The following is a 27831-nucleotide window of genomic DNA, read 5'->3' on the forward strand; positions in this document are numbered from 1 at the left end:
ACTGCGCTGGTCGCATTATTGTGACACAGCCGTCGCTGAAATTTAGAAAATATTTATAAAGTCTTGATGTGCTTTCCAAAATTTAAGTGGACCTCAGTGCGTAGGGAGCTTAATTTTGTCCGATCGCGCAACCGCAGCGCGCCGGGCACTCACTATCGCATTGCTTTAAGAGCGTCTTTGTGTTTTAGGATGGCTTTACTGCTCCCACTTGCTTTCTTTGGAGGCATGATTAAGGAGTAGGGGTGTAACGATACATCGATACTAGGGGTGTAACGATACATCGATATACATCGATTAATCGATATTAGGGGTGTAACAATACATCGATACACATCGATTAATCGATATAATGCTCTACGATTTATTGGCATCGATGCTAAAGGTAAACATCGATTTATATCGCCGTGTTTGACCTCGGACATTAGACGCGACTTTATTTTGAAATCCAGTTCATTGTTGCTTGCTTCCTCTTTCCGGGAGCAGGGAGCAGTGCGCGGCGTTGCTGCACGTGAAAGGGGAGTCGACAACTAGTACGCGGCTCCTGGGCTGGTGCTATGGCTAGTGTCCAAAAAGACGAGGAAATTTGCTCCCCTTTAGGCTTCAAGTCATTCGTTTGGAAGCATTTTGGATTCCAAAGAAAAGATGGCTCAACTGACAAGACACGTTCAGTTTGTAAATCCTGCCATGCGGTGATCAAATATTCAGGGAGCACAAATCTCGCCGCACATTTAAAGAAAAAACACCACATCAAAGTTCAGTGTTAAAGTAAGCGATTTGTATACTACAATACTCTTGTAATTTCCTAAATAAAGAGTTTGCAGTACCTTGTTGATTTTGCGTTTGAATTGTTATAAATCAGGATATTGTTCTATATTTTTTATTTAAAAAAAAAAAAAAATCGATCGTAGAGCACTATATCGCGATATATCGTGAATGAATCGCAGCAGGCTTTAAGATATCGGCAAATATCGTATCGTAGTTCTTTATATCGATATTATATCGTATCGTGACAAAACCCGCGATTTACACCCCTAATCGATATAATGCTCTACGATTTATTGGCATCGATGCTAAACGTAAACATCGATTTATATCGCCGTGTTTGACTTCGGACATTAGACGCGACTTTATATTGAAATCCAGTTCATTGTTGCTTGCTTCCTTTTTCCGGGAACAGTGCACGCGTGTTGTGTTGTGAGCAGAGCAGGCACGTGAAAGGGGAGTCGACAACTAGTACGCGGCTCCTGGGCTGGTGCTATGGCTAGTGTCTAAAAAGACGAGGAAATTTGCTCCCCTTTAGGCTTCAAGTCATTCGTTTGGAAGCACTTTGGATTCCAAAGAAAAGATGGCTCAACCGACAAGACACGTGCAGTTTGTAAATCCTGCCATGTGGTGATCAAATATTCAGGGAGCACAAATCTCGCCGCACATTTAAAGAAAAAACACGACATCAAAGTTCAGTGTTAAAATAAGCACTTTGTATACTGCAATACTCTTGTAATTTCCTAAATAAAGAGTTTGCAGTACCTTGTTGATTTTGCGTATGAATTGTTATAAATCAGGATATTGTTCTATATATTTTATAAAAAAAATATATATATCGATCGTAGAGCACTATATCGCGATATATCGTGAATGAATCGCAGCAGGCTTTAAGATATCGGCAAATGTCGTATCGTAGTTCTTTGTATCGATATTATATCGTATCGTGACAAAACCCGCGATTTACACCCCTAATCGATACACATCGACGAATCGATATAATGCTCTACGATTTATTGGCATCGATGCTAAACGTAAACATCAATTTATATCGCCGTGTTTGACCTCGGACATTAGACGCGACTTTATTTTGAAATCCAGTTCATTGTTGCTTGCTTCCTCTTTCCGGGAGCAGTGCGCCCGGCGTTGTTGTGTTGTGAGCAGAGCAGAGCAGGCACGTGAAAGGGGAGTCGACAACTAGTACGCTGCTCCTGGGCTGGTGCTATGGCTAGTGTCCAAAAAGACGAGGAAATTTGCTCCCCTTTAGGCTTCAAGTCATTCGTTTGGAAGCACTTTGGATTCCAAAGAAAAGATGGCTCAACCGACAAGACACGTGCAGTTTGTAAATCCTGCCATGCGGTGATCAAATATTCAGGGAGCACAAATCTCGCCGCACATTTCAAGAAAAAACACGACATCAAAGTTTAAAGTGTTAAAATAAGCACTTTGTATACTGCAATACTCTTGTAATTTCCTAAATAAAGAGTTTGCAGTACCTTGTTGATTTTGCGTATGAATTGTTATAAATCAGGATATTGTTCTATATTTTTATTTAAAAAAAAAAAATCGATCGTAGAGCACTATATCGCGATATATCGTGATTGAATCGCAGCAGGCTTTCAGATATCGGCAAATATCGTATCGTAGTTCTTTGTATCGATATTATATCGTATCGTGACAAAACCCGCGATTTACACCCCTATTAAAGAGTTAATACAATCCTCAAAGTTACGAAAATACAATAACAGCGAACGGAGTCAGTCGGCATACGGGCCGCGCGGTCCGGTTTTCTCGGGTCCTCCCGGCTCATCTCGTGAGGTTCAACCTCCGAATTTAGTTCGACAACCGAAGCAAAAAAAGCTTGAATTTTTTGTCCGAATTCTAATTTGTTCGAGAACCGAGACGTTCGAAACCCGAGGTTTGACTGTATTCATACATCGCTGGCGCACTGGGTAGCACGTCCGCCTCACAGTTAGGAGGGTGCGGGTTCGATTCTACCTCCGGCCCTCCCTGTGTGGAGTTTGCATGTTCTCCCAGTGTCCGCGTGGGTTTTCTCCGGGCACTCCGGTTTCCTTGCACATCCCAAAAGCATGTTTGGTAGGCCAATTGAGCACTCCAAATTGCCCCTAGGTGTGAGTGCGATTGCGGATGGTTGTTCGTCTCGGTGTGCCCTGCGATTGGCTAGCAATCAGTTCAGGGTGTCCCCCGCCTACTGCCCGATGACAGCTGAGATAGGCTCCAGCACGCCCGCAACCCCTGTGACGACAAAGCGGTACAGAAAATGGATGGATGGATGGATAAATATTCATATAAAGAATATTTCCCAAAATATATTGGCATGAAATATTTTTTTAAATTAAATAATTTGACAAAAATGTCCTAATTTTCCTAAAGTGTATTCATTGCCTGTCAAACGGCAACGCTTTTCAGAGTAGACAAGTTCTGACCCTGGCCCACCTCCCCACCTGTTCCCTTTCCTCTTCCCCCCCCCTTCCTTCCCTCAGTCGACTCTCCCGGACGACGTGTTTGAAATTGGCAAGCGTCTGTCCTTCGCCTTCTCGGACGCGTCCAGCCCCAGCCCGGTCCCCAGCTCCCACTCGCCGGCACTGTCCAATCCGGAGATCACTGTCACGCCGCCCGACACGGACGTGTGCGCCTCGCCCTCTAGGCTGCGGGACGGCTCCATTGCCGAGGAGGACGAGGATGATCAGGGAGACGGTGGCAGCGGCGAGGAGATTGGTAGCGGGACAAGTGGCAGCCTGGAGGATTCTGAGTGGGAATGCACCGAGTCTCAGCGCATCGTACGCCCGCCCACCGTGGCGCCAGAGGACGTCTTCCTGGACCACGCTGAGCACCTCAAGCCTGTCCAGCTAGAACAAGGTTGCAACAGTTCAACAATAAGTTAATCCGTTTTCAGCATTGTTTGTCAGTTGACATGTTTGACAAGTTTTTTCTCTCAGTTTTTCAGTTTCTCGAGCAAAAAACACGTTTTTTCAAGGATATGTTTTTTCACCAAAAAGATATCAGTATTTTTTGTGAACAGATTTTTTTCACCTCCCAAAAAAATTATTTTCAATATTTTACTTGTAAACTGATATTTCTCATACAGCACAGTAGTGACAATATTTTTCTTTGGAATCCAAACTTTTAGTTTTCTTTCTCACAATGGCACTTCCACAAGCCCAGAAATAATCAAAAGAATCACTGTTAATCCAACAATGAATGACCACAGAGGACGAGGACGGCGGCGGCAACCTAACACGGCAGCTGGTTAAGCGTCTGACGTCAGAGGCGGACGGGGGTGGCGCGGAGGCAGACCAAGGGCTGCTGGCGGAGGGCGGCCTGGAGGACGCCATCCACGGGCTGCTGCTGACGCTGGAGGCGCTGACGCACCGATGCCGAGAGCTGCAGGACATGGAGCAGATGGTTATGCGGCTGGAGGACCTCTTAAAGGTGAGCCCCAGCCCCTCATTTGAATTATGCTGCCCCTCCTCCTTAACCTTAACCTTTTTGGGGGGGGTGCTGTTGCCATTAGTGCCGCCTGTCGGGCCACAGGAGACGCTCGTCCAATCTCAGCCTGACGGTGGAGAGTGCACTGGAGAGCTTTGACTTCCTCAACACGTCCGATTTTGACAATGACGACTCGGTTGCCGTTGTCCTCGCCATGCCGCCGACGTTTGACATTGACGCTGGCCCAATCGGGTGAGGTTGAAATCTTTTTATGTGTTCCTCTATTGCAGGGGTGTCCAAATTTTTTACAAGCAGGGCCAGATTGAAGGGGCCCGGGAGCCAATATTTTTTTTCGATTGTCTTCAGCGTTGCTAATCGGACGTCAAACGCTGCACGTTCGCTTCTCTTCCGGGGGGGGGCGGGTGTGCTAATCGGACGTTAAACGCTGCACGTTCGCTTCTCTTCCGGGGGGGGACGTCAAACGCTTTGTTTGGCGGGCTTCATCTAGTGTGGAAACTGAGAAGTGCAACAGAGTTGAGCTCGAGCTTCTTGTGCGGGCCGTATTTAATTATGTTTTCAGAATTTGCTGCGGGCCAATAAAAACTAGACCCGCGGGCCGTAGTTTGGACACCCCTAGTCTATTGTGTCAGGTTAGTTGCAAGAATAATTTTAGATTTGCAGATACCGTTTTTTTCCATGTATAATGCGCAAAATATAACTAATTTATTGTCCTAAAATTTGGCGTGCGCATTATACATGGGTACAAAAAAAAAAGATATATATATATATATATATATATATATATATATATATATATATATATTTATATTTTAAATCCGGTTATGATACGGAGGCCGCCATTACAGATGCGCTTTCTTCGCTGCTGTTCACTTCAAACACGCTCCATACGAACACAATGCTCTCGTATCAGACGCTTGCTCGATCACCAGCTCGTTTACTGTCACAATGTACCCTACACAAATCCGAAACATTTCTTCGCTATCGAGTTTGTTAGCGCATGCGCAGTGATACTGACCGGCAGAATAACATCCGGTTGTTCCCAAAGATGATCTTTTTTCTGAAATAATTTTACGTTTACGGACTTAAGTAGGAGTCAAATTTTCGGTGCGTATTATACATGGGGGCGCATTATACATGGAAAAACGGTAATTATAAATCAATCATGCGAAGTTGTAACTTTTATTTTTTATTTTTTGGATTTCATTTTTCTCTCTCGACATATTGTTGTGTGTCAACAGGGAGCAGGCGGAGGCGCGAGGCCACTTGAGTGAGGCGCTGACGGAGGACACAGGGGTGGGGAACAGCGTGGCCGGTAGCGCCCTGCCGCTTACCACCACCACCAACGACAGTCTGGACACCGCCCTCGCCACACACCTGCGCTACTGCCGACGACTTGTCCAGGCACGGACGTCAAATGCCCGGCCGTAAAGTGACGCGTAGAGACATTCTGTTTTTTTGTTGTGCAGGTGTTGAGCAACAGCGTGAGCCCGTGGCGCCGTCGCGGCGTCCTCATCAAGATGGCGTCTCAAACGGCCCTCCTGGAGGAGCTGGCCGAGAGCATCGCGGACCACCCGGGGGCGCTGTCATCTCTGGCCCAGGGTGCGTGCCCAAGCCGCGACATCTGACGCTCCGTTGGCAGAGTGCATGACGCTCCTGTATCGTTGCGTTGCAGTGGTGCTGGGCCTGGCAGAGCACAACGGGGTGCTGGCGCTATGGGCAGAGTGCAGCGGTTCTTCTGGACTCTTCCACACCACGCTGGAACGAGTGGCCGGTCACATGACGCGGCGCTACCAGCAAACACTATCAGAGAAATACCCGCAAAACTGCCAAGCAGGTCACAGTTTGTTCTTGTTAGATTCAAATAGAATGTCATAACGAGGCCATTTTGTTCATGTCATTTTTTTTTCTTTTTGACTTGCATAAGATGTTGCCCCCCCCCCTTCTCATGGAGCGTTTTTGTCGTCACGTTGCAGTGATCCCTTTGGTGGCGCGCGAGATGGTGGACGCAAACGACCTTCCCGAGTCAAACGGCCCGTGGCAGGAGGTCGTGACCGTTTTCCAGTTTCATGCGTACGTGGTGAAACATCAAGTTGGCGACATGGAGACACACCTGCTGCACTTGGCCGCAGAAGGTCAGTTGCTTTAGCTCATGATGCGCTGACAATTGCAATCGATTTAGATACGTAATAAATTTCATGAGGAAAAATGCCTTCTATGAATCCAGATATTTTTGTAAATAAATTCCGCAAATAAAAACTGGACAAATTCTGGGAACATTAAAATGCAGGAAGAACCACACATTTTAGGGGGAAAAAAACCGAGCACAAGCAAACACATGAAAACGATATGACACAAGTCTGGAAGAACTAATGTGTGTGTGTGTCGCCTTCAGAGTCATTTGCGGAGCGCCTGGGAGGTGGAGATATTTCGGTGCTGGAAGAGGTGCCGGCCTGGGCCCTGTGGCCCCACAGCACCACTCTGAGGACGCTGGCCTCGCTGCTAACCGCCCACGACATCATTGTGAACCAGGCGGCCGCCGACTACCTTGCCAACGCAGCCGCCGCGCCGCATGCCCATTTTAGAAACAAGGTCACTCTTGTCACTTGCTTTCATTTTCTTTTCTGTCTTTGTCAGTTGCGTTGTTTGGTTTGAAGCGTGTTCACGCCAAATGTTTGTGTCCCACCAGGCGCTGGAGTGTTACGCAGAGGCGCTGTCTGATGCAGGTGTCCACAGCCAGAGAGCGGCGTGCGCTGCGCTCGGTTGCCTACAGGTCATTGACGGCCCATGTTTTGCCGACCGTATTTCACCATCATAGCCAAAAATGTGCAAGTTGTACTTCACTTTGCAGGCGGCGGAGAGCGTCCGAGTCGTGGCGGCGCTGTGCAACGCGGCTGACGAGGAGCTGCGCCACGTCGCCATAGAAACGCTCCTCACCTTTGGTCAGTCCAAGAGTCAGTGGTGCCCTTGTAGTCGGGTGGGCTAAAGAGATTATTCATATCATTTTATGGGTAAAAAAGAGCTCATTGTCGTATCTCGCTTCTTTAACCTGACAATTGCATTTCTCAGAAAATGCTAACTGTTGCTTATTTGTCTTCATTTCAAATCAGCTTGTGTTTTTTAACGTGGATGGATGGCAAGGTGTCAATCTCCAACTTATTAATGCACTGTCAAATCCGCACTTTTTATATTTAAGCGACCGGCTTCCCATTAAAGGGTTAAATGAGCCGGGGGTGAAGAGACTCGTCCGAGTTGCTAACCACCTTAAATTAATTCTGAAGGAATCAATCTAATCTCTTTATGACGCCAATCCCGTTAGTCAAGCCACGCTTGCACAGGGTAACTAAGGTCGAGACACGTCATCAGACCGCGCCCTACTGTTTGACTCTCTTCCGTCTGATTTTGAGCTTTTGTTAAATCTCGGATATATTTAGATGTCTTTGTTTAGACGAGGGGTCCCCAAACTTTTTCCTGTGAGGGCCACATAACCTTTCCCTTCTCTGATGGGGGGCCGGTGTCAGTTTGTAACAGAAAAAGTGTGACGATCGTAGGGGAGCTTAAAAATTTTATTGTTTTCCAGAAAGCCACACATAACCAAATAACGGTTATTTAATAACCCTTTCCAGGTTCTTTACAGAAAAAAAGTCAGGAAACAAATAATAACACTATTAATGAAATAAATAATAACTAAATAACCCTCTCTGAGTTCTTCACAGAAAAAACAGGAAATAAATAATAACTAAATAACTCTCTATGGGTTCTTCATAGAAAAAAAAACATGGAACATTAATTTTCTGTTGTGCCATGCACAATCTTAACAGATAAAAGTTCAGCTCAGTTGTCAGAGCAGAATCTCTCTGACGTATATGAGCAGTCTCTTAAAGTTCTTGTGTTCCTTCCTTATAATCCTTTTGTAAATTCCAGTAGGCTTGTAGACACCGCTGTCTTTTTTGTTAAAGTTTGCTAGTGCGTCATAGTCTGGAGTAAAATTTGTTGTGGCAATTCTTAGGCGAGATCCGAGGTGTTGGTCCGTTTACCTCGATCTGTGACGGGTTGATGTTGACGTTCATGTGGCTGAACGTCACGTCGCGTACGTCGAGCCAAATTGGCCACTCTCTTTTAAACGCTCGCCACTGTGTCCACCTTACTTTTCCTTGGGCGACTCATTTTAATGGAAGGATTCCAGGGGAAGGTTTGTGGGTGGCTTTAGCGCAAAACTGCATCTGAAAGCTCAGCGCGCAAATTACAAGAAGGCTGTCGTCACAGCCCACGCTCTAAATTCGGGACTGATACAAATAGAGCGCGAGTGCGCCATGTCCGTACACGCACTTGTGAGTGTGCACCGAGCTTTCTAACACGGCTTCCGGTAGTAAATCTACTGGGGAAACGCAGTCATTGCAGGCAAAATGACCAAAAAAAAAAGTTTAAAAATACATTTTGTTCAGGGTTGGCGGGCCCGCGGGCCGTAGTTTGGTGACCCCTGGTTTAGACCTCTGGGATTCATTATTTACACTAGCACGCATTCGCCCTAGCTGACCTTAAGATGACTATTTCGAACCAGATCTGACAATACCTGATGTTAAGGATTAAAGCTGTCTTCATTTTAAAAAGAATTGAACGGATTTAAAGAATTGACTATGATAGAGAAATAAAGAAAATTTAAAGTTCTAATTACTGCATATAAAACCATGCTGAACATAGTTAATACGAAATAATCGATAACCAAATTAAGGATTAAAGAGAAATTTAATGAATAGGCAAGAAAAAGAATTACAAGTTGAACAAACAACAATAATTCCACTCACCAATCTCAGAACAAAACAGGAGACAAAAGGTCTAAAATGCTATTTGATTGAACAAGTCGAGTGATCAGTTCTCCTTTGTTCCAAAATCCGAATCCTGTTTAAAAAGAGGAAAGGTCTGCCGAGGAGGAGATTAGCCTACGCCGTTACATTGGCGTCTTCCCCTAGCTGCCAGAAGCGGCTGTCTCCTCTGCCTTCCTCGAAGCTTAAAATTTGACAAAGTCTAATTCGAAGCTTAAAATTTGACGAAGTCTAATTCGAAGCTTAAAATTTGACAAAGTCCAATTCGAAGACTCTGGAAATTCATCTTAGTAGATTTTGGTCCAATCTCAAAAAGAATGAAAAACCCATCTTCGTTTCGTCTAAGCGGCGTTCTTTACTCCGGGCAGCGTCAGGGTCATCGCCCTGATCAGGAAGAGCCCTTTTCTCGTCCGAAGCCAAGCTCTTATAGGCTCGTTAGCTCCTCTGGCATTACCTCATCGGAATGTGTGGAATGACGGAAAGCCTGGTATGCATGACCTCAGCTGATATTTTAATGCTGTCTCAGCGGATTTCTCAGATGATATTTTAATGTTGTCTCAGCGAATTTCTCAGCTGATATGTGAGCAGGGACGTGCGCCTCCCCTGCCATCATGAAAAGAAGAAAAACAAATTCAGTTGTTTTTATTATGAAGTCATTTTCCATTTAATTTCAATAGGTTTGTATCATTTTGAACCAAAATCGCTGAATTTCTATAGTTATTTTAAAACCTTAGACCAGGGGTGTCAAACTCCTTTCCTCGGGGGCCGAATCCCTACATTTTCCAAGTTTCCCTCGTTAAACACACCTGATTCAATTAATCAGGCTCCTGCTGAAAGTGAAGACGAACTGGTCATTTGACCATTAGACCATTCCCTCGGAAGAGCCAACTTCCTGTCTAGCCTCCTCTGAGGATTGCGTCATCACACGGCTGCCTATGTTGACAGGCTATGCAGTTAGACAGAACTGCTCTCTGTCTTTGTGTCCCTGTTTAAGTGTTCAAACACTGTGGGTATATTAACTAATTTCTGTAGTTCAGCGGATGTATATAATAACTAGTTTTTTTGTCATCTGTCCGTAACATCGTGTCTGAAAAGAGACCTTATGGAGGCTACGAAAAAAAAAAGGTTCTCCAGCCTTATGGCAGGGGGTGCTAGTGATCCCGGGATGCTTCATGCGCCTACCTGTCGAATAAGAGATCGCCACTTCAAATTTACAGTGAACAACTGAGGAGCAGTCGTCCATTTATTTCGTTTTACATACGTTTTGTTTCGTTTTTTTTTTTCGTTTTTACATTTCGTTTTACAACTGAGGATTACATATCCAAACGATTTTCAACGATGGATTTTCGGTCGAAGCAGGAGGTCATCAGTAAAGGAAGAGCAACTCCGGAGTTAAAAGGTTTGATTTGGACAACGGGACTTCGGAACGGAGTGGTACGCACGATCGAAAACAAGTTTTTGATTCCATGTGCTTTATTGGGTGTTTTTATGTGTGAAGACTGCTGATATGAAATTTTAATTAAAATAGTTCAAATTAAATAAAGAATAAGCCACACTAGAGCAGCGTTCCCCAACCTTTTTTGTGACATGGTTAGGTGCCGTACAAATTTTACCGTTGACGTCAGTGCCTCCCCAGTCATGAACCTCACCGCACGTCACTGTATGTGAGGGTTGTGCATTCTTCACCTGACTTTCAGCTGGGAACCACTGGTTGCCTTGGCAACCTTGCTCAAAACAGCAATCATTGCGCATGACTGTTCTCTGCAGTTGTTTCCTGTTTTGCTCATTTTTTACTATTAACCCTTGATGTCTCCTCTCAACTTAATACATTCATGTATACTAGATGGAACACCAATGTTTAATACAGGTTGGATAAAACATTGCACATTAATAACATATCTTGTCTAGTAATGATCTACTTAACACATAATCATACTTAGCCATAATAATGGGTTCTTCTAATTTTAACATATACCACAGGTGTCACCCTCAAGGCCCGGGGGGCCAGATACGGGCCGCCACATCATTTTATGTGGCCCGCGAAGACAGATTGTGCATCAAATTCATGTGTCATTACTAGAATTGCAAATTGTCTTCACTTTTAAAATCTTTTTTTTTAAATATCTGACCAGTTTAATTTGAAAACGAGTTTTTTGACAGTTTGTTTTATAGCTTTTATTGTATACAATATGAGGTGCTCATACATTTATTTGGGTTGACAGTCCTAATGGCCCTCCGAAAGAAGCTATGACCAGAATGCGGCCCGCGAAAAAAACGAGTTTGACACCCCTGACATATACAGTGGAGCCTCTGTTTTTGAACACAATCTGTTGCAGAAGGCTGTTCGAGAAGTGAAACGTTCGAATTCTGAATCATATTTTCCCATTACAAATAATGGGGAAAAAAATTAATCCGTTCCAAGCCAAAAAAACCAATGCCTTTTTTAAACATTTTTCTATTTGGCCGTTTTTGTCCAATCGCGCAACCTCAGCGCACCGCCGAACGCGCAACCGTAGCGCGTCGCGGACCGCACAACTGCACCGCGCTGGTCGCATTATTGTGACAGAGCCGTTGCTGAAATTTAGAAAATATTTTTAAAGTCCTGATGTACTTTCCAAATTTAAGTGGACCTCAGTGCGCAAGGAGCTTAATTTGGTCCGATCGCGCAACCGCAGCGCGCCGGGCGCTCACTGTCTCATTGCTTTAAGAGCGTCTTTGTGTTTAAGGATGGCTTTACTGCTAAAACTTGCTTTCTTTGGAGGCATGATTAGAGGTTAATACAATCCTCAAAGTAACGAAAACACAATAACAACGAACGGAGTCAGTCGGCCGCGCGGTCGGGCTTTCTCGGGTCCTGCCGGCTCATCTCGTGAGGTTCGATCTCCGAATTTGGTTCGACAACCGAAGCAAAAAAATCTCGAGTTTTATGTTCGAATTCTTATTTGTTCGAGAACCGGGACGTTCGAAAACCGAGGTTTGACTGTAGTACATGTTTTAGGATAGCCAATGTGCCTGGGCCAAATTCGATACCCAATTATACACCATCTCGTACCACCATGCCACTTGACAGCACAACCACCACTAGGTGGCGTTCATGCCAATAGATATAACAATAGTCATAATAGTTTAATATGAGATCAGCCCAGTTTCCACTGTCAGAAACGGCTGCATGTTGTGCAACCTACTTATTCTACTGCTGATAACACAAGTGTACGAATTCTCTGAAAGTGAATGCATTTTCTTTGGGTTGCAGGCGAGGAGGGCCGTCTAGCCTACGAGCAACTGAACACAGTGCCGGGGGAAATGATTGGCTTGGGTGTACGGCGGGAGACCGCCGTCGCCACTGACTTTTAATGAGACGCCAACGAGGTGTGGTGGATGGACAAAACTCACAAAGCAAATGTCTGCACAATATGCGCCCACAGGTATATTTGGGGTTCAACTGGAGAGCACCAACGTTCACTGCCTACACCACTCACTCACATCTCGCACGCTCACTGCTTACTGTGAAAGCTCGCGTGTCCCCCGATACCACAATTTTGCACCTGTAAATAGTCCGATGTGTATATTTAAGTTTTTCAAGCGTTGCACGCGGCTTTGGGGTACGTTTGGGGTTTGTTTTTTGTTGACGTCCCATGGCCAAAGAAAAGAGGCAGATGAGTTGATTTAGTCTTGTTAAACGTGCAGTTTTCCAAGTGCAATTCTGTACGGAAATGTGATTTGATTGTACGTATTTATTTTTCACATTATTTTTTTCCTGCTGTAAAAAGTGCAGAAGACTTTATGCATATGGGTTGCTAATTCTGTGCTAAATCAGGTGTTTTACTTTTTACAAATATTAAACAATATGATCTCTGTTGATTTAATTGGAATTTAAGTTCTTTTAAATATTAATCATTATTTTGGAGCTAATGATTTATATTCCCGAAAAAAATACTTTTACTCTGACTGCAGAAATTTATTGCGACCAAAGCAAATTTGTTTGTTTTTCTTTTTGAAATGAGAATGTATTTTCCACCCCACAGTCATTTTGCCTGCAATATTCCTGTCTGAAAAACAACCCTTGCTTCAAAAATGCATAGGCAACCTGAAAACAAGTGCTTGGATTTTGAACGGCTGTATTTTGTACATGTAATACTTGACGTCCATATTGATTGCGGTGATTAAATAGACTAATCGACTTACAACAAACAGTATGCTTTTTTTTCCCCATACAACAAACCGTACAAAAAAAGCTTCTTGGGTGGGAAGATGCATCAGGCGGCTTGTTACAAAGCTAACAACCAGCGGAAAACAAAAGCGTTTAGGCACTTATTAAAAATAACCACTTTTTTTTTTTGCTACAGTCCAGTTTCAGCTGACAGGCCACCTATGACTTGTTGGCTATATTGCTTGGCTGTGGATGTTACGCCCCTGCGATGTGTCACTGCTTGGCCTGCTGCGACGTGACTATGTAGTCGTCCGTGCTGAACACTCGAGGGATTTCTTGATGTTGCTGATGTGGAGCTGTTCTTTGTGGGCTGTTTGATTTCTATGACAACAGGCCCCCCGCCCCAAAAGATTACATTGCTGAATCGGCTCAAAGACCAACATTTTCCATGTTCCAATTACTATAATCGTGGAAATCATTTTCGTCCAAGGAGGGCAGAATACAAATAAATACACCCAAAAGTGCCAATGTTAATGACTAAAGTAAATAAGAGGAAACAGCCCGAGGGTTTGAATTGCAAGCCTTACATTTAAGAAGCCGGGCACACTCATTGTGCTGAAGATCTTCTTGAAGGCACCCGGTAGCGTGGCGAATTCTCCTTCCGCCTGGGTCAACTGCTCCTCCATGGCTCCAACGTTGGCTCCCACCATCTTGACAAAGCTCTGCGAGCAAATGCTAACACTGGAACATTTTGATTGACACTGCCCCCAAAGTCAACCTTTTTAGCCCTCATCTTAGCACATCTAAGAGGACAATGCATGAAGTAAAAAAATAAAAAAGCTAATACCCTAATTTCTGGACTATAAGTCGCTTCGGAGTATAAGTCGCACCAGCCATAAAATGCCCGAAAATGTGAAAAAAAACATATATAAGTCGCTTCGGAGTATAAATCACATTTTGGGGGGCAATTTATTCGACAAAATCCAACACCAAGAACAGACATGAACGAGCAACAACAGGCTAAACGATACGGTATGCTAACGTGACAAACACAAACATAAACAACAATATTATCAAACCATTTGTGTCACTGCAAAACATTAAATCCATCGATCAAATTTCTCGTCTTTTATCGATCGTCCTTTGTCAACAATGCCGTGTGCCGCGCCGCAGTTCAAATTATTCCACAGGCCCATACAACGATATATAAACTATATTTTAAATAACTATCACATAAACAACAATATTATCAAAGCATTTGTGTCACTCCAAATCATTAAATCCATCGATCAAATTTCTCATCCTTTATGTCATCCTGGTGACAGAGGACATGTCCAGAGGATATGGCGCTTTAAAGTGTTAATTACTTTATTTGATTTCTTTCTCTCTATTTTTCATGTTTTGAATATGTTCAAGATAAAGATATCAAAGCATGTGAAGTGATCAACTATACTAAAAATAACATGTGAAGTGGTCAACTATACTTGTAAGTAAGTGATGTGTTAATGATCAAGTAAAAATTTGTGAAAAGAAAACATAAGTCGCTCCTGAGTATAAGTCCCACCCAAACTATGAAAAAAAAAACACCGCGACTTATAGTCCGAAAATTACGGTACTAAACAACAGCCATCGCTTACCTCTAACTTGTCGATGCGCCTATACAGTTGTCTCATTTCCTCAGACTTGTGCTGAACCTGAGGTAGGTTTTCACTCACAATCTGTGATGTGTCGCTCCGAATCTGTAGACAAATACAAACATAAATCAGTAAAATAGTAGAAACGACACCTATCTGTGAGGTCTGACCTGAAGCGCCTCTACCGTACCATATCCAGCATGCCGACAAACTCGTCCACTCTGGTCAACATTTCCTCCATGCTTTTCTCCAAGCATAGAATCTGGAGGAGAAATAGTTTGCGTCAGATAAGTAGCAGAAATTCAATCATTAGATTTAGATTTTTCTCCAGGAAGACGAAATGCACACAACCACACAAAAAGCCTTCGAGTGACTTCCCACATAAAACGGAGGCATCTACACACGTGCAGGCATCACTCACATTCACTCAACATTGAACACTGATACTGCGCTTCATTCCATCCAGCATGGGCTTTCCTGCTGTTAACACAGAATGTCAAAATGAACATGTACATAATTAAACATCTTATGTAAAACCCCATAACTTAAGCTGTAACCCCTGTCAGGAAAAGGGTGCATCATCCTCGACTTAAGATTTTTTTTTAAAACAGAGCTCATTCAAAACAAGAAATTTGAAGAAGTTCTCCGTTGCTAAGCAAAACAGTGGCAGTTAAAGAACCCCTGTTTTAAACTGCACTTGACATGAACCATAATTGTTGTCAGACATTGCTGCAATTAATAAACAAAACAAGTAGCCAGTTTAAAGCTAGCTTTTTGTTTTATTTTTTGGTCAGATGATCACCTCCTCTCCCGCTGTTGCCCTCACGTAGGAGGAGTACGCGAGCGTTGCGAACATCAGGTCCGCGTCGTGATGTTCTGGGCCGTGCTGGGACGCCGCCGCTGCAGCCGCTTGGTGAAAGCTCGGACAGGGCGACGCGACGACGTTAGCCGCCGCGCCGAAGCTGGGGCTCTGCGACACCGTGCCGCTGCTGAGGATGTCGCTCACCATGGACAAGCTGCTGGCGCTCTGCGACACGATGCCGCTGTCCCTGCTGATTTCAGCGCTCGACTCTTCCAGGGGAGACAGGATGCCCACCCTGTCGACGCGACGATGGTCCATGTCGCCTGGCAGGTGAGCTGGTGAGGTAAATGCCGCTAGAGGTACCGCAAAACTACAACCGTGTTAGGATCGTCTGCTGACTAGGTCACATGACTGATAGAACGACGGCAACTGCGAGGGTCAAACTAGTGCCACGAGCATTACGATCCAGAATTCTGGGAGCAATTTTGACGTCCAATAGACGTCTATTAGACGTCTATATGCTACCCAGACGTCTCGGCTAAAACGCGTATATATATAAAAAAAAGGTCTAAAAGTGGAATAAAAATGGGCGTCTATGCCGTGGACGTTTATAGGATAGACATCTATTAGACATCTATACTATAGCCGTCTACGGGCTAGTCGTCTATTAGACGTCTATTAGACGTCTATTAGACGTCTATATGTGAAACCGATCCGTGGGTCACTTGGTACCGGGCCGCCAAGCCGCACAGGAAAAAAAACGTGTTTTTTTCTATCGAGGATCAATTAATTCAGGTCAAGATGCTCGTCCCTTTAGGAGGGACTCCCAGACTTTCCTCTCCCCAGCCACTTCATCCAGCTCATCCCGGGGGATCCCAAGGCGTTCCCAGGCCAGCTGAGAGATATAGTCTCTCCACGCATCCTGGGTCTCCTGTGGGACATGCCCGGAACACCTCCCCAGGGAGGCAACCAGAAGGCATCCTGATGAGGTGCCACCTCATCTGGCTCCTCTCAACGTGGAGGAGCAGCGGCTCTACTCCGAGTCCCTCCCGGATGACCAAGCTTCTCACCTTATCTCTAAGGGAGAGCCCGGACACCCTGCGGAGGAAACTCATTTCGGCCGCCTGTATCCGGGATCTCATTCTTTCGGTCACGACCCATAGCTGGTGACTATAGGGGTGGGTAGGAGCGTAGATCGACCGGTAAGTTGAGAGCTTTGCCTTTTAGCTCAGCTTTCTCTTCACCACGACGGACCGGTACAGAGTCCGCATTACTGCCGATGCTGCATCGATCCACCTGTCGATCTCGCTCTCTATCCTGCCCTCACTTGTGAACAAGACCCCAAGATACTTGAACTCCACTTGGGGCAGGATCTCATCCCTGATCCGGAGAGGGCATTCCACCCTTTTACGACCGAGGACCATGGACTCGGATTTGGAGGTGCTGACCCTCATCCCGACCGCTTCACACTCGGCTGCGAACCGCTCCAGTGAGAGCTGGAGATCACGGCTTGAAGAAGCCAACAGCACCACGTCGTCTGGAAAAAGCAGAGACGCAATGCTGAGGTTCCCAAACCGGACACCCTCAACGCCTCGGCTGCGCCTAGGAATTCTGTCCATAAATGTTATGAACAAAATCAGTGACAAAGGGCAGCCTTCGCGGAGTCCAACCCTCACTGGGATCGAATCTGACTTACTGACGGAGATACGACCAAACTCTGGCATCGGTGATACAGGGACCGAACCGCCCTTATCAGTTGGCTCAGCGCGCCGTACTCCCGAAGCACCCTCCACAGAACCTCCCGAGGGACACGGTCGAACGCCTTCTCCAAGTCCACAAAACACATGTAGACTGGTTGAGCAAACTCCCATGGCCCCTCGAGAATCCTGCCGAGGGTGTAGAGCTGGTCCACTGTTCCACGGCCAGGATGAAAGCCACACTGCTCCTCCTGAATCCGAGGTTCGACCTCCCGACGGACCCTCCTCTCCAGCACCCCTGAATAGACCTTACCAGTGAGGATGAGGAGTGGGATTGCCCTGTAATTAGAACACACCCTCCGGTCCCCCTTCTTAAAGAGGGGGGAACCAGCACCCCAGTCTGCCAATCCAGAGGCACCGTCCCCGATGTCCACGCAATGCTGTAGAGCAGGGGTCCCCAAACTTTTTCCAATGAGGGCCGCATAACTTTTCCCTTCTCTGATGGGGGGCCGGGGTCAGTTTCTAACAGAGAAAGTGTGACAATCACAGGTGTCCCTAAATGTAATCATTTAGTGTTTTCCAGAAAACATGCTGACACTCCAGCGCACCACACATATCCAAATATTAATAACCCTTTCTGAGATCAAATAGCCCTCTCTGGGTTCTTCACAGAATAAAATAACGCGGGAAATATATAGGCCAATAACACTATTTATGAACTCGATAAAGAATCAAATGACCCTCAGTGGGTTCTTAACAGAAAGAAAGTTATGCTGTGCCGTGCACAATCCTAGGTAAAAGTTCAACTTCGCTTGAGACCCCATTCTTCCATCTCCCGGCTCATGCGTCCTATTAAACCCCGAGACGCGCCCACCATACTTGGGGCTCCGTCAGTCATGACGCTGGCAACCTTTGCCCAGTCCAGATCCAACTGTTGCATGGTTTTACATACTTTGTCGAAAATATCCTCCCCAGTCGTAGTGCCTTTCAAGCTTTGTAGGGATGCTAGCTCCTCGCACATCTCAAAGTTTGCGGTAACTCCACGAATAAAAATAAGAAGCTCCGCGGTGTCAAGTTTATTTGTATAGCCCTAAATCACAAGGGGGCAAAGTGAGGTCGTAGTAGCATTTTTTTCTTCGTCTCTGGTATTGTTTGGCATTTTTTTTCCCGTCTCTGGTATTGTTTAGCATTTTTTCCCATCTCTGGTATTGTTCAGGGGGCCGGGTCTAATGCGGAGGGGGGCCGTATACGGCCCGCGGGCCGTAGTTTGGGGACCACTGCTGTAGAGGCATGTCAGCCATGACAGCCCCACAACATCCAGGGCCTTTAAAAACTCTGGGCGGATCTCATCCACCCTTGGGGCCTTGCCCCCGAGGAGTTTTTTAACTGCCTCAGTGACTTCTACCCCAGAGATTGGCGACTCCGCCTCAGAGTCTCCAGGCCCTGCTTTCACAATGGAAGGCGTGTCGGTGGATTTGAGGAGATCTTCGAAGTATTCTCCCCACCGACTCACGACGTCCCGAGTCGAGGTCAGCAGCAAGCCATCTCCACTGTAAACAGTGTTGATGGTGCACTGCTTCCCCTTCCTGAGACGCCGGATGGTGGACCAGAATTTCCTCGAAGCCGTCCGGAAGTCGTTCTCCATGGCCTCACCAAACTCCTCCCACGCCCGGGTTTTTGCCTCAGCAACCGCCAAAGTCGCGTTCCGCTCAGGCATCCGGTACCTGTCGGCTGCCTCCGGAGTCCCACAGGCCAAAACGGCCCGATAGGACTCCTTCTTCAGCTTGACGGCATCCCTTACCGCCGGTGTCCACCAGCGGGTTCAGGGATTGCCGCCACGACAGGCACCAACCCCCTTACGGCCACAGCTCCGGTCGGCTGCCTCAACAATGGAGGCACAGAACATGGTCCACTCGGACTCAATGTCCCCCACTCCCTCCGGGACGTGGGAAAAGCTCTGCCGGAGGTGGGAGTTGAAGCTCTTCCTGACAGGGGATTCTGCCAGACGTTCCCAGCAGACCCTCACAGTACGTTTGGGCCTGCCAGGTCGGACAGGCATCTTCCCCCACCATCGGAGCCAACCCACCACCAGGTGGTGATCAGTTGACAGCTCCGCCCCTCTCTTCACCCGAGTTTCCAAAACATGCGGCCGATGACACGACTACAAAGTTGATCATCGAACTGCAGCCTAGGGTGTCCTGGTGCCAAGTGCACACCCTTTTGTTTGAACATGGTGTTCATTATTGACAATCCATGTCGAGTACAGAAGTCCAATAATAGAACACCACTCGGGTTCAGATCGTGGGGGCCGTTCCTCCCAATCACGCTCTTCCAGGTCTCACTGTCATTGCCCACGTGAGCATTGAAGTCACCCAGTAGAACGATGGAGTCCCCAGAAGGAGCGCTCTCCAGCACTTCCTCCAACGACTCCAAAAAAGCTACTCTGAGCTGCTGTTTGGTGCATAGAGACAAACAACAGTCAGGACCCGTCCTCCCACCCGAAGGCGGAGGGAGGCTACCCTCTCGTTCACCGGGGTGAACCCCAATGTGCAGGCCCCCAGCTGGGGGGCAATGAGTATACCCACACCTGCTCGACCCCTCTCACCGTGGGCAACTCCAAAGTGGAAGAGAGTCCAGCCCCTCTCGAGAGTGCTTGTACCGGAACCCAAACTGTGCGTGGAGGCAAGTCCGACTATATCTAGTCTGAACTTTTCTGCCTCGCACACCAGCTCGGGCTCCTTTCCAGCCAGAGAGGTGACATTCCATGTCCCAAGAGCCAGCTTCTGCAGCCGTGGATCTGACCGCCAAGATCCCTGCCTTTGGCCGCCGCCCAGCTTACATTGCCCCCGACCCCTTTGACCCCACCCACAGGTGGCCCGGGCACCAGACGCTCGCCTTCGAGCCCCACCTCCAGGCCTGGCTCCAGAGGGGGGCCCCGGTGACCCGAGGATCATTGGGACACGCAAACCCCTCCACCACGGTAAGGTGACAACTCACTGAGTCGTCACCTTATCGTGGTGGAGGGGTTTGTCATCTATTTTAGGTCTAAATATAGACCTAATTTAGACGTCTATTTTAGGTCTATATATAGACCTAATTTAGACATCTATTATAAAATAAAATAACAATAATATTATAATAATAAAAATAAAATAACCTAAAATAGACATCTGTATCAGGTTACAGAAATAACCAATTCACATGTACGGATCAATATGCTTGTTAAACACAAATCCCTAATTTCTGTACATTATTTATATAACTCACAGCTGGTGTCTTCACGGACATTTTTAACATTTCCCTGCAGCAGGCCATCGTCCCGTCGTGTTTCAAGGCTGCCACCATCGTACCTGTGCTGAAGAAACCTGCTCCGTCCTGCTTCAATGACTTTCTCTCCCTGCCGCTGAATCTTTCATCGCCTTCATCTCATCCCGGCTTGACTACTGCAACTCCTTTCTCACTGGAATCACTGCTCACTCCATAGACTTCAACTAGTCCAAAACTCTGCTGCCCGCCTCCTTACCCACACCCGGTCCCGTGAACACATCACTCCTGTTCTCCACTCTCTTCACTGGCTCCCCATGAAGGAGCGTATCATCTTCAAGATACTCCTCCTCACCTTCAAAGCCCTTCACCACCTGGCTCCTACTTACCTATCCGACCTCCTTGTCCCCTACTGCCCCAACCGTCCCCTCCGATCCGCCAATACTTCACGTCTGACAGTCCCAAAATCCAAACTCAAATCCTTCGGTGACAGAGCCTTCTCCTGCACATCACCCCGACTCTGGAACTCTCTCCCCCAGTCTGTCTGTGACTCACCCACACTCCCCATATTTAAGTCTCGTCTAAAAACTTACCTCTTCTCCCAAGCTCATGACCTCCCCTACCCATAACTGGTTTCCCCTTCTTAAGTTTATCCGATTGTGTCCTCCCCGTACCCCCCCCCCCCTCATGTATGTCTTTGCCTTGTTCCCTGTAAGCGTCTTTGGGTTCTTGAAAAGCGCTATACAAATTATTATTATTATTATTATTAATTATTATTAATTATTACCGCCCCGTGGCACTTACGACCATCATCATGAAGTGCTTTGAGCGGCTTGTCATGGAGCACATCCGATCCGTTCTCCCCCTCACCATAGACCCCTTCCAGTTTGCGTACCGAGCCAAACGGTCATCTGCTCTGCCCTCCACTCGGCCCTCACCCATCTGGAGAGAAGGGACTCGTATGTGAGATTGCTGTTTGTGGACTTCAGTTCTGCCTTCAACACCATTGTGCCGCAACGTCTCATCTGCAAACTCGACAAGCTGGGCCTCAGTACCTACCTTTGCAACTGGCTACTGGACTTCCTCTGTCAGAGGCCACAGGTCGTACGTGTTGGCGACAAAATCTCCGCCAGCATCACGCTGAGCACAGGGGCCCCCCAAGGCTGCATGCTCAGTCCGCTGCTCTTCATCCTGCTGACGCATGACTGCTCTGCAATCTACAGCGACAACCGCATAGTGAAGTTTGCTGACGACACGACTGGTGGGTCTCATCACCAAGGGAGACGAGACTCAATACAGGTTGGAGGTTGACCTTCTGACCACGTGGTGCAGGGACAACAACCTCCTGCTGAACGTCGACAAGACCAAAGAGATTGTTGTTGACTTCCGAAAGGGTCACACCCACACCTGCCGCTGACCATGGACCGTGCTGTGGTGGAGAGAGTGAGCAGCGCCAGGTTCCTGGGGGCGCACATCAGTGAGGATCTCTCCTGGTCCACCAACACCGCATCACTGGCGAAGAAGGCCCAGCACCGCCGGTACTTCCTGCGGAAACTCAGGCGAGCGAGCGCTCCTCCGGCCGTCATGACTACATTTACCGTGGCACCATTGAGAGCGTCCTCTCCAGCTGTATTGCTGTTTGGGGTGGTAGCTGCACTGACTACAACATGAAGGCCCTGCAGCGCATAGTGAACACGGCTGGTAAGATTATTGGTGCTTCACTCCCCTCCTTGAAGGACATTTACACCTCCCATCTCACCCGCGAGGCGACCACGATTGTGAGTGATGTGAGTCACCCCGCTCACTCTTTGTTCGATCTTCTACCCTCTGGGAAGAGGTACAGAAGCCTGCGCTCCCGCACCACCAGACTCTCAAACAGCTTCATACTCCAGGCAGTCAGGATCCTGAACTTGCTTCCCCGTTCTGCGTAGCGTCCTGTACTTTTGCGCTATGCTTACTGTCTGCTGTATGCACACTTGCTCCGTTTTGCTCCTCTTATTTATTGTGTTATTTATTATTATTTATTCATCACTCTTATTATTTATTGTTTGTGCCTTCTTGTTTTTATTTAGTGTCGTTTACTTGTATGTCTATCGTGTACTATGTCTCGTCACCGTGGAATAGAGGAAACGTAATTTCGGTTTCTTTGTGTGTCTTGACATGTGAAGGGATTGACAATAAAGCAGACTTTGACTTTGGTTGAGACTAAAATTTCGAGCTATGCTCATATTTGACGTTCTTAATTTAGACGTCTATTTTAGGTCTATACCGAGACCAATTTTAGAAATCTAAATTAGGTCTATACATAGACCAGACGCCTAATAGATGTCTATGGCTGACAGGGAACAGTTTCAAGAATTTATTATTTTGCCTCGGAAGAGAAAAATACATCCTAGAGTTGTGCCTCTTGATGAGGGATTTAACGAAGATTCTAGCACAGGGCCGCATGCGGCTCTTCAGCCTCCTTATTGCGGCTCCCTTTGGCCTTGACAAAAAAAACAAACAAAAAAAACCCATAAATAAAGAGTATTTCTTAATTCATTTGTATTCACATATTATTACCGTATTTTCCGCCCTATTAGGCGCACCGGGGTATAAGGCGCACCTTCAATGAACGGCCCATTTTAAAACTTTGTCCATATATAAGGCGCACCGGCCTATAAGGCGCATAAAATAGAAGCTTTACTGCAACAAACTGAGGTTGACTAGGGTTGCGGTATGCACCCACTAGCCAATAACCAACGAGCCCTCTGTAAACAATCGCGTTTCTCAAACGATCTCCTATAGAATGATTGGAACTGACTAAAGTTCAATCTAACCCATTGGTACTACTTACCTATGTTTCCCTTCCATGTCGATCTGTAGATTTACTCGAAACATTAACAGAGCAGCTTATTTTGACATGAAATAGCCTCGCGCGTATAGCAGCTATCGTTATAGCACTAGCCATCCGCAATTTCCTATGAGCCTCAGCTCGCAATCTCCCATGAGCCTCAGCAAAGTGTAAACAATCGCGTTTCTCAAACGAGCTCCTATAAAATGATCAGAACTGACTAAAGTTCGATCTAACGCATTGGTACTACTTACCTATGTTTCCCTTCCATATCGATCCGTAGATTTACTCGAAACATGAACAGAACAGCCTATTTTGACGTGAAAGTTCCTCGTGCGTATAGCAGCTATCGTTATAGCATTAGCCATCCGCAAAAACCCATGACCCTCAGCTCGCGATCTCCCATGAGCCTCAGCAAAGTGTAAACAATCGCGTTTCTCAAACGAGCTCCTATAAAATGATCAGAACTGACTAAAGTTCGATCTAACGCATTGGTACTACTTACCTATGTTTCCCTTCCTTATCGATCCGTAGATTTACTCGAAACTGTTATGCTTTTGCCCGCATACAGACAAATGGTGAGAGCGTCCAGGCCGGTTCGCAAGCAGGTACGGGTGTGGCCTGAGGGTGCCTCTGATGCACTGCGTGACTGCTTTGGCTCTACTGACTGGGACATGTTTAGGAGGGCTGCCACTTGCGACGATCGGACAGACATTGAGGAGTATACTGACTCTGTTTCCTCCTACATCAGGAAGTGCATTGATGATGTGACTCTCTCAAAATCCATCGTCACTCGGGCTAACCGGAAGCCATGGCTGACAGGGGCTGTCTTCAGGCTGCTGAGGGCCAGGGACAAAGCCTTTAGAGCAGGGGATGAGGCTGGCTTGAGGACTGCGAGGGCCGACCTGTCCCGGGGCATCAAAGAAGCAAAGAGGGCGTTCTCGTGCAAAATTACCGCCCACTTCAAGGACAGCAGGGACGCACGGAGCCTTTGGCAGGGCATTCAGACCATCACGGATTACAAGCCCGCGCCGCAGAGCTGTGAAGGCGACGTCCGTCTGCTCAATGACCTCAACCGCTTCTTTGCTCGCTTCGACGCTCAGAACAGCACTTGCCCGCTGAAGGCCACTCCCCCTTCACACGAGCTGCCCCTGTGCCTCTCCGCCGACAGCGTGAGGAGGGCGCTTGCCGCTATCAACATCCGTAAGGCGGCGGGCCCTGACAACATCCGGGGTCGGGCCCTGAAGGACTGCGCTGGTGAGCTGACGGATGTCTTCACGGACATCTTTAACACTTCCCTGCAGCAGGCCATCGTCCCGTCGTGTTTCAAAGCTGCCACCATCGTACCTGTGCCGAAGAAACCCGCTCCGTCCTGCTTCAATGACTACCGCCCCGTGGCACTTACGCCCATCATCATGAAGTGCTTTGAGCGGCTTGTCATGGAGCACATCTGATCCGTTCTCCCCCCCACCATTGACCCCTTCCAGTTTGCGTACCGAGCCAAACGGTCTTCTGAGGATGCCATCTGCTCTGCCCTCCACTCGGCCCTCACCCACCTGGAGAGGAGGGACTCGTATGTGAGATTGCTGTTTGTGGACTTCAGTTCTGCCTTCAACACCATTGTGCCACAACGCCTCATCAGCAAACTTGACGCGCTGGGCCTCAGTACCTACCTCTGCAACTGGCTACTGGACTTCCTCTGTCAGAGGCCACAGGTAGTACGTGTTGGCGACAAAATCTCCGCCAGCATCACGCTGAGCACGGGGGCCCCCGAAGGCTGCGTGCTCAGTCCGCTGCTCTTCACCCTCCTGACGCATGACTGCACTGCAACCTACAGCGACAACCGTATCGTGAAGTTTGCTGACGACACGACTCTGGTGGGTGTCATCACCAAGGGAGACGAGACTCAATACAGGCTGGAGGTTGACCTTCTGACCACGTGGTGCAGGGACAACAACCTCCTGCTGAACGTCGACAAGACCAAGGAGATTGTTGTGGACTTCCGGAAGGGTCACACCCAACACCTGCCGCTGACCATCGACGGTGCTGTGGTGGAGAGAGTGAGCAGCGCCAAGTTCCTGGGGGTGCACATCAGTGAGGATCTCTCCTGGTCCACCAACACCGCATCACTGGCAAAGAAAGCCCAGCGCCGCCTGTACTTCCTGCGGAAACTCAGGCGAGCGAGCGCTCCTCCGGCCGTCATGACTGCATTTTACCGCGGCACCATTGAGAGCGTCCTCTCCAGCTCTATTGCTGTTTGGGGTGGCGGCTGCACTGACTACAACTTGAAGGCCCTGCAGCGCATAGTGAACACGGCTGGTAAGATTGCTGGTGCTTCGCTCCTTGAAGGACATTTACACCTCCCATCTCACCCGCAAGGCGACCACGATTGTGAGTGATGTGAGTCACCCCGCTCACTCTTTGTTCGAGCTTCTGCCCTCTGGGAAGAGGTACAGAAACCTGCGCTCCCGCACCACCAGACTCTCAAACAGCTTCATACTCCAGGCTGTTAGGATCCTGAACTCGCTCCCCCGTTCTGCGTAGCGTCCTGTACTTTTACTGTCTGTACTGTCTGTATGCACACTGGCTCTTATTTGTTGTGTTATCTGTTTGTTTATTTATTATTTATTATTACTCTTATTATTTATTGTTTGTGCCTTTTTGTTTATGATGTTTTTTACTTTTGCGCTATGCTTGCTGGCTCCGTTTTGCTCCTCTTATTTATTGTGTTATCTGTTTATTATTTATTCATCACTCTTACTATTGATTGTTTGAATTTTTGCCTTCTTGTTTTTATATTGTGTCGCGTACTTGTATGTCTATCGTGTTATGTGTCTCGTCACCGTGGGATAGAGAAAAACGTAATTTCGGTCTCTTTGTGTGTTGTGACATGTGGAGAGATTGACAATAAAGCTGACTTTGACTTTGACTTTGAACATGAACAGAGCAGCCTATTTTGACATGAAATAGCCTCGCGCGTATAGCAGCTATCGTTATAGCATTAGCCATCCGCAAAAACCCATGACCCTCAGCTCGCAATCTCCCATGAGCCTCAGCAAAGTGTAATTAATCGCATTTCTCTAAGGAGCTCCTATAAAATGATCAGAACTCACTAAAGTTCGATCTAACGCATTGGTACTACTTACCTATGTTTCCCTTCCATATCTATCCGTAGATTTACTCGAACCATTAACGGAGCAGCCTATTTTGAAATAAAATAGCCTCGCGGGTACAACAGCTATTCGGTGACGCCCCCTGACTACAGTTACCGTAATGTTGGGAAGCGATGCGACCTTGCAATTTACTAGTCGTACTAAAACGTACTAAAACATTTTGGCAGAGCACTGTGTACAACCAGTATGGATCAACAAATTCATCACTTGATCCATATATAAGGCGCACCGGACTACTATAAGGCGCACTGTTGACTTTTGATAAAAATTTAGGTTTTTAGGTGCGTGCGCCTTATAGGGCGGAAAATACGGTAGTTCATTTTGTTGCGCAGTTATCTTGGACTTTGAGTTGATACGATCCAATTTTTAAAAAGCTAGACCTATTTCTAATTCATAATTTGTCAACAAAATATAGGCTGTCACATCAACGTCAACATCCTGCGCCTTTACCAGCTGGGAGCTTTTAGAAGGTGTGAACCCGTGCGAACCTGTGTGCGAAGTTGTGAACCCTGAATAGCCATGAAAAAAAAACGGAAAGTTTCGGAAGAAAATAGAGAGTTTAATTCATCGTAGACTTATTTATTTGCATTCACCGCCAACGACGCTGGTTTACCTGTATGTTTGATATATGTTGAGAAAAATATCGAACAACAAAAAATGTAACATTGAAAGACATTTTCAAAACAAACACTTAGCATTTGCTGAAAAACACTCAACCGAGGCTGAGCGAAAGAGAGCAATTTCAGAACTGCTACAAAAAGCTGAAGAGCGCAAACTATCTTTCAAGAAGTGGATTAGTTCTCCACAGTCAACTAGCACTGCTAGCTTTGTGGCAGCTCTGGAGATTGTAAAGAGGGGGAAGCCGTTCACAGATGGAGAGTATATGAAGGAGTCGTTCATGAACATATCAGAGGATCTATTCTCCGACTTTAAAGGAAACGAAAAATTATTCAGAAAATTAGAGAAATGCCTCTCTCCACAAAGACCGTCAGAGACAGGACCATTAAAATGGCAGAAAACATCACGATAAGCAAATTGTTGACATCAATTCAGCTGAAGCATTTTCAATTGCCTGTGATGAATCAAGTGATGTAAACGATGTTGAGCAGATAGCACTGTTATGCAGATATGTAAACTCTGATGGGCCGCAGGAAGAACTGATTGAACTCATACCACTAAAGGGCCAAACACGAGGGCAGGACATTTGTGATGCTGTTTTGAGTTG

The 27831-nt window shown here is 46.8% G+C and overlaps 2 protein-coding genes across 12 annotated transcripts in view; one reads left to right on the forward strand and one right to left on the reverse strand.

Annotated features, from left to right (window-relative positions):
* Positions 1–13244, forward strand: part of ripor2 (RHO family interacting cell polarization regulator 2) — a 41969-nt gene extending 28725 nt beyond the window's left edge. For 9 of the 10 annotated variants that reach the window (XM_061266548.1, XM_061266546.1, XM_061266550.1 and 6 more), the window contains 11 exons: positions 3267–3642; positions 3995–4215; positions 4298–4464; positions 5472–5634; positions 5700–5832; positions 5906–6067; positions 6207–6365; positions 6626–6822; positions 6920–7003; positions 7082–7172; positions 12307–13244. In XM_061266548.1, coding sequence (XP_061122532.1) covers positions 3267–3642; positions 3995–4215; positions 4298–4464; positions 5472–5634; positions 5700–5832; positions 5906–6067; positions 6207–6365; positions 6626–6822; positions 6920–7003; positions 7082–7172; positions 12307–12407 — 1854 coding nt within the window. In that variant the 3' untranslated portion in view covers positions 12408–13244. Of the gene's footprint in view, positions 1–3266; positions 3643–3994; positions 4216–4297; positions 4465–5471; positions 5635–5699; positions 5833–5905; positions 6068–6206; positions 6366–6625; positions 6823–6919; positions 7004–7081; positions 7208–12306 lie in introns of all 10 variants that reach the window. The other variant, XM_061266544.1, reaches the window with a different exon arrangement.
* bloc1s4 (biogenesis of lysosomal organelles complex-1, subunit 4, cappuccino) lies at positions 7472–16080 on the reverse strand. Of its 2 annotated transcripts, none has more exons than XM_061266555.1 (5): positions 15640–16080; positions 15028–15099; positions 14841–14942; positions 13791–13925; positions 7472–9656 (listed from the first exon to the last, which is right to left on the reverse strand). In XM_061266555.1, exons 1-5 carry the CDS (start codon positions 15955–15957, stop codon positions 9600–9602), a joined length of 684 nt encoding a protein of 227 aa, XP_061122539.1. In that variant the 5' UTR covers positions 15958–16080; the 3' UTR covers positions 7472–9599. The 2 variants fall into 2 exon arrangements, with proteins under 2 accessions (XP_061122539.1, XP_061122538.1); XM_061266554.1 differs by lacking the exon at positions 7472–9656 and adding an exon at positions 13155–13584 and having other exon boundaries at positions 15640–16071.
* Between the last annotated feature and the right edge of the window lie 11751 nt (positions 16081–27831).

Source organism: Syngnathus typhle, linkage group LG20 (genome assembly GCF_033458585.1).
Source record: "Syngnathus typhle isolate RoL2023-S1 ecotype Sweden linkage group LG20, RoL_Styp_1.0, whole genome shotgun sequence".
Taxonomy (NCBI): domain Eukaryota; kingdom Metazoa; phylum Chordata; class Actinopteri; order Syngnathiformes; family Syngnathidae; genus Syngnathus; species Syngnathus typhle.